Source organism: Gymnoscopelus microlampas, assembly GCF_963454915.1.
Source record: "Gymnoscopelus microlampas genome assembly, chromosome: 10".
Taxonomy (NCBI): domain Eukaryota; kingdom Metazoa; phylum Chordata; class Actinopteri; order Myctophiformes; family Myctophidae; genus Gymnoscopelus; species Gymnoscopelus microlampas.
Genome location: NC_139947.1, coordinates 55,928,502 through 55,936,001, shown reverse-complemented (window position 1 = coordinate 55,936,001; position 7,500 = coordinate 55,928,502). Strand labels below are relative to the sequence as shown.

At 37.9% G+C, this 7,500-nt stretch overlaps 1 protein-coding gene across 1 annotated transcript in view; it reads right to left on the bottom strand.

Moving 5' to 3' along the window:
* The window catches only part of LOC311052922 (forkhead box protein P1-like), a 30,103-nt gene that overhangs the window by 12,723 nt on the left and 9,880 nt on the right, over positions 1-7,500 (bottom strand). Inside the window, exons 3-5 of the mRNA XM_084068230.1 lie at positions 3,503-3,649; positions 2,626-2,712; positions 1,789-1,903 (exon numbers count right to left, since the gene is read on the bottom strand). Coding sequence (XP_083924356.1) covers positions 1,789-1,903; positions 2,626-2,712; positions 3,503-3,649 — 349 coding nt within the window. The remainder of the gene's footprint in view (positions 1-1,788; positions 1,904-2,625; positions 2,713-3,502; positions 3,650-7,500) is intronic.

Below are 7,500 nucleotides of genomic sequence, written 5' to 3'. Positions count from 1 at the left end.
TATTATTTTTGGTATTAGTGTCCATGTGTCCTCTGAAACAAAGGAAGAAGTTACTTCACTTGTTCCTTAAGCTTGTATAATTGTATTTATTTATGTGTATAAAACACTTTGTGTTTTATAAATAAAGCACTTTTAAACTGAAGATGATGGCCAATGTTGATGATAAAAAAGATATATATATATTTATATATATGGTATCGTATGGATATTGTGAGCCCAATATCATGTATCATATTGTATGGTGAAATGTGTGTATCGGCACACCCCTAGTAGCTGATATATTACACTGTTACCTTAGCACTAGGTATACTCTTAGTCAGTGGTTCTCAAACTTTTTCATGTCAAGGACCCCCAAATTGACACGTATTAGCCCGCGGACCCCCATTTGAAAAGATATGTCAGGGACCCCCATAAGAGAAGATTTTTTACGGCTCTCTAGCAGTGATTCTCAAACATTTTAATTTCAAGGACCCCCAGTTTGACATGCATTAGGGCTACGGACCCCCATTTACTGGCATTTATACCTCTGGGACCCCAATTCATATTGTATAATCAATGTTAATTTAACTCTGAGAGTGTACAAATGGAATCCATTTGTACACTCTCAGAGTTACAGACCCATAGGGGTCCATTTGGTTCCTGTCTATCATTTAGCTGGGGACCCCCTAGAACGCCCTCAAGTACCCCTGGGGGTCCCCGGACCCCACTTTGAGAACCAATGCTCTTAGTTACTTGTTTTAGAAGAGAATGCAATTCAGACTTCTGGTGATTAATAGTTTAGTTCCATAACTATGTGTGGAATGTACTTATTGTAAGTCTCTATGGATACAAGTGTCTGCTAAATGACTGTAATGTAATGTACCAGTAGTATTAGTTATTATAGTATAATAGTAATATAATGTAATGTACCAGTAGTAGTAGTTATTATAGTATAATAGTAATGTAATGTAATGTACCAGTAGTAGTAGTTATTATAGTATAATAGTAATGTAATGTAATGTACCAGTAGTATTAGTTATTATAGTATAATAGTAATGTAATGTAATGTACCAGTAGTAGTAGTTATTATAGTATAATAGTAATGTAATGTAATGTACCAGTAGTATTAGTTATTATAGTATAATAGTAATGTAATGTAATGTACCAGTAGTATTAGTTATTATAGTATAATAGTAATGTAATGTAATGTACCAGTAGTAGTAGTTATTATAGTAAAGTACCAGTAGTATTAGTTATTATATTATAGTACCAGTAGTATTAGTTATTATAGTATAATAGTAATGTAATGTACCAGTAGTAGTAGTTATTATAGTAAAGTACCAGTAGTATTAGTTATTATATTATAGTACCAGTAGTATTAGTTATTATAGTATAATAGTAATGTAATGTAATGTACCAGTAGTAGTAGTTATTATAGTAAAGTACCAGTAGTATTAGTTATTATATTATAGTACCAGTAGTATTAGTTATTATAGTATAATAGTAATGTAATTTAATGTACCAGTAGTAGTAGTTATTATAGTAAAGTACCAGTAGTATTAGTTATTATATTATAGTACCAGTAGTATTAGTTATTATAGTATAGTACCAGTAGTATTAGTTATTATAGTATAGTACCAGTAGTATTAGTTATTATAGTATAATAGTAGGCTATAGTACCAGTAGTATTAGTTATTATAGTATAGTACCAGTAGTAGTAGTTATTATAGTATAGCACCAGTAGTAGTAGTTATTATAGTATAATAGTAGGCTATAGTACCAGTAGTAGTAGTTATTATAGTATAGTACCAGTAGTATTAGTAGACGGTAGGACACTCAGTAGGCCTTGTCTCTGTAGGTTCATCAGGTGATGTTGTTGGACTTGAAGAAGCTGCTGCTGAATGCTGTTCTGTTGAACACTGAGCTGTTACACACACACACACACACACACACACACACACACACACACACACACACACACACACACACACACACACACACACACACACACACACACACACACACACACACACACACACACACACACACACACACACACACACATTTTTCAGATTACGTTCCTCTTGTCTAACTGCATTCTTACGTCTGCAGGCCCTGGGTAGACAACCTGGCCTGGTGGAGACCTGCACTCAGGTAAGGTAAGGTAAGGTAAGGTAAGGTAAGGTAAGGTAAGGTAAGGTAAGGTAAGGTAAGGTAAGGTAAGGTAAGGTAAGGTAAGGTAAGGTAAGGTAAACTTTATTGTCCCGAAGGAAATATGGTTTGGGCTTTAACCCCAGCTGCAGCCACACATAAAACAATGACAAATACAAAATACAAAATACATAACAGGGGGGGGGGGGACAACATTACACAAGTGCACAGATAGTGATCAGTCTGCTCTTAATGGTCAATGCAGGGCCTTAATGTATTCATTAATGTAATGAATCTGTCATTATGTGTGTCTGATCTGCATGTTTCACCAGAGTGTGTTTGAGCTGAACCTGAAAACCTGACGTGAAACTATGCATATTAACCCCAAAGCCTGCTTATAGTTATTATTATTATTACCCTTATTATCATCAGGATATTGTTATCATTATTATCATCAGTATATAGTTATTATTATTATTATCATCATCAGTATACCTCAGTATTGAGTCCAGAGTTGTTCTGCTGTAACAGCTGCATGTTGAGCTGCTCCTGTTGGTTCTTAAACACCTCCTGGATCTGTTGCTGCAAGAAGACATTATATTATATAACATATAAATATATTATACATTATAATGTTGGTTCTTAAACACCTCCTGGATCTGTTGCTGCAAGAAGACATTATATTATATAACATATACAGGGCTGCACATAACAGGTGCACATGCTCACCCAAAATAAATAATGCACACCACATCAGACGACGTGAGGCGCTTTTGCGTACCAACAGCTGGGACAGGAATTTCCAAGCTTTTATTTTTAAGCAAAACTAAAAAATAAAAGCCTGGAGATCGAGGCTAGGAATTTACTTCCTGAAGCCACACTCACACAATCACGCTAAAGCAGGCGTCGGCCCCATGTACAGCCATTAGGCGCAGGGGAAGGGGACGCATGCTGCAAACATAGCAGATCTACAAGCTCAAAACGCGTCGCACTGCGACGCGTTTTGAGCTTGTAGATCTGCTATGTTTGCTACTTTTGTGTGACATAGAATGGACCGACAGTATATGTAATATACTGTATATATGTATATATATAGACATTATATATGTAATGTGTCCCTCTGGAGGGAGTGTGGTGTGTGTGTTTGTGTGTGTGTGTGTGTGTGTGTGTGTGTGTGTGTGTGTGTGTGTGTGTGTGTGTGTGTGTGTGTGTGTGTGTGTGTGTGTGTGTGTGTGTGAGATTCCCCAGGATGAATTGGGGAGTTTGTTTTCCCCATCATTTCCCCATCATTCCCCAGGATGTTCCAGTTTGGGGACGGACGGACGGATGGATGGATGGATGGACGGATGGACGGATGGACGGACGGACCTACCTGGTGCAACATGAGGACCTTCTGCTGTTGGAGGAGAACCTGGAGCTGCTGGGGGCTCAGGACGTTCTGCTGGCCCTGGTTGGAGGCCTGCAGCTGCTGTGGGGGGGTCTCTACTGGAGGGGTCATCCTGGACGCTGTCACTGGGACCTGCAACACAACCAGTCACATTATATTATATATTATACATACATAAACACACACACACACACACACACACACACACACACACACACACACACACACACACACACACACACACACACACACACACACACACACACACACACACACACACACACACACACACACACACACACACAGTTTGGAGCTCGGGATCAAATCACATTTATTTATAAGGTGAGTTTCACAAAAACACTTTGTCAGCAAACAGGAAGCTGACTGGAGAGAGACATAAACAACACACAGCCATGTGACACTGTGTGTGTGTGTGTGTGTGTGTGTGTGTGTGTGTGTGTGTGTGTGTGTGTGTGTGTGTGTGTGTGTGTGTGTGTGTGTGTGTGTGTGTGTGTGTGTGTGTACTCACTGTGCTAATCTATTTAATGAATTAAAATCTATTCATTAAACTGAATCCTGTACTTAATGTAAAACAGGATTAAAGCTTCTTTGAGCTGGTTTTCATTTTAATAATATTATGAACATTTAACCCTTTCAGTACTAACTATGAAGACCAGGGGCTGTCATTACTATCATTATCATTATCTTTATTATCTTAATTAATATGAATTAATATTTCCATATAACTAGAACTGTATGTACATTATTTATAATTAATATGAATTCATATTTCCATAATTCCATAGTAGAACTGTATGTATATTAGTTTCAGTGCTGTTGTAGTATTTCTTTTTTGTTTATACTTTGTTTATATTTTTGAGTGGTGCCAAAGGCAACCACTCCTATATATGACTTTGTCCGTGTGTCCGTATGTATGTATGTATGTATGTATGTATGTATGTATGTATGTATGTATGTATGTATGTATGTATGTATGTATGTATGTATGTATGCATGCATGCATGCATGTATGTATGTATGTATGTATGTCCACAAACATTGATGACAACATCAATACGGGGATCATCAAAGGCACCACTCACTTCACACAGGGTGTGATTTTTCCATAACTTGCGTATCTGAGGGTCCGTTTGCACATTCTGTCTCTAGAGCATCTGGAGTAGAAGACTATCTCATCTTTTCAAATATATTATAGTAGGTCTTTTATTCTGATATATTTAGTATTTTATTCTGTTAACTGGGAGTTATTTTGTCCTGTAATTCTTCCACTCAGCAACAGAGCGGTCGGTCAGTTCACATATATATATATATATATATATATATATATATATATATATATATATATATATATATATATATATATATATATATATATATATATATATATATGTAATATATATGTAATATTGATGTAATATAGATGTAATATAGATGCTACATAGTAGGTATTTTGTCCAGTATTTTTCCACTCCTCACAGAGCGGTGGGTCAGAGGTCAGATAAATGAGGTTCCAACTGGACTGGAAAACAGAAATAACACAAACAAACAAAAACAAAAACAGAACACACTGAGAGCCCTGAGGGAAATTATAACTCTGCACAATAACAACAACAAGCTACCCACACACACACACACACACACACACACACACACACACACACACACACACACACACACACACACACACACACCACACAGCTTGTATCACTGGACTTGTGAGGACGTCAGCATTTGAAGACGTTCTAACCTTAACCTGTAAAGAGGCTGGAGAAGGAAAAGATCTACAAGCTCACAACATGTCACGCTGCAACGCCTTCCCTGTGAGCTTGTAGATCTAGATATGTTCTGTTCAGGTACGTGACAGCAGCACGCAACTAAATACCCCCCTAAATACTATATACTGGTGGGTCCTCACAGGTATAGCAATACACACACACACACCACACACACACACACACACACCCACACACACACACACACAACACACACACACACACACACACAATAACAACAACAGAGCTCTGCTCGGCATCTAGCAATTACCCCCCCCCCCCCCCCCCCCCCCCCCAACACACACACACACACACACACCCCTCCCCCATGCTGTCAGCCCCTCCCAGCTCTCACAGAGTGTTTACAGTCAACATCAACACAGAGATATAAATAATGAATATAAAAACATTGCACACAGACTCATGTTTACCAGAACAACACCAGACCAGAGCTATACTTAATTAAGGTCTGAGACACAAACAAACATTCTCTCTCTCTCTCTCTCTCTCTCTCTCTCTCTCTCTCTCTCTCTCTCTCCTCTCTCTCTCTCTCTCTCTCTCTCTCTCTCCTCTCTCTCTCTCTCTCTCTCTCTCTCTCTCTCTCTCTCTCTCTCTCTCTCTCTCTCTCTCTCTCTCTCTCTCTCTCTCTCTCTCTCTCTCTCTCTCTCTCTCTCTCTGAGGTATAAACAGAATGCCTTGCTCCAGGGCTCTGAGTTTCTCTAACAATAACACAGAGACAGCTTCTGAGTTTTGTGTTTCTGTCGGTTGAAAAAACTTTTCCAGTAACTATTTAGGCATTTAGCCCTTTAGCAGTAACTATTAGTAACTATTATATTACTAGTATATCTTTTTTTAGGCCAAATGCCAGGTCAAGAAGGCCTTACAAAAAAAATAAAATGATTTTTAAGTCCATGGAAATAATGAATTTAACTTGAAGGTTAAGGATGATTTTATTTTAATATAGTATAAGAATAGTATAACTATCTGTGAAATATAACTCATTTATTTCACAAAATAATGTATTGGCAATTACCAATATTTGTACAAAGTTATATTGGTTATTTATATCTGTCTGTCTCTTATATGTCATCATGATTTGTGTGCATGTGGATCTCATCTTAAACAAGCTCAGTGCTTAATGAGTCTTCCAGTTTAGTAGACCTTGTATTGTGGGTTAGGTTAGGGTTTAGGTTAGGTTAGGTAGTTTAGTAGACCTTGTATTGTGGGTTAGGGTTTAGGTTAGGTTAGGTAGTTTAGTCGACCTTGTATTGTAGGTTAGGTTAGGGTTTAGGTTAGGTTAGGTAGTTTAGTAGACCTTGTATTGTGGGTTAGGGTTTAGGTAAGGTTAGGTAGTTTAGTAGACCTTGTATTGTGGGTTAGGGTTAGGGTTTAGGTAAGGTAGTTTAGTAGACCTTGTATTGTGGGTTAGGTTAGGGTTTAGGTTAGGTTAGGTAGTTTAGTAGACCTTGTATTGTGGGTTAGGTTAGGGTTTAGGTAAGGTAAGGTGGTTTAGTGAGCCCTTGTATTGTGGATTAGGGTTAGGTAAGGTAGTTTAGTAGACCTTGTATTGTGGGTTAGGGTTAGGGTTTAGGTTAGGTAGTTTAGTAGACCTGTATTGTGGGTTAGGGTTTAGGTAAGGTTAGGTTAGGTAGTTAGTAGACCTTGTATTGTGGATTAGGGTTTAGGTAAGGTTAGGTTAGGTAGTTTAGTAGACCTTGTATTGTGGGTTAGGTTAGGGTTTAGGTTAGGTTAGGTAGTTTAGTAGAACCTTGTATTGTGGGTTAGGTTAGGTTAGGTAGTTTAGTAGACTTGTATTGTGGGTTAGGTTAGGGTTTAGGTTAGGTTAGGTAGTTTAGTAGACCTTGTATTGTGGGTTAGGTTAGGGTTTAGGTAAGGTTTGGTTAGGTAGTTTAGTAGACCTTGTATTGTGGGTTAGGTTAGGGTTTAGGTAAGGTTAGTGTTTAGTAGACCTTGTATTGTGGGTTAGGTTAGGGTTTAGGTTAGGTTAGGTAGTTTAGTAGACCTTGTTTTGTGGGTTAGGTTAGGGTTTAGGTTAGGTTAGGTAGTTTAGTAGACCTTGTATTGTGGGTTAGGTTAGGGTTTAGGGTTAGGTAGTAGGTTTAGTAGACCTTGTATTGTGGGTTAGTTAGGTTAGGTAGTTTAGTAGACCTTGTATTGTGGGTTAAGGTT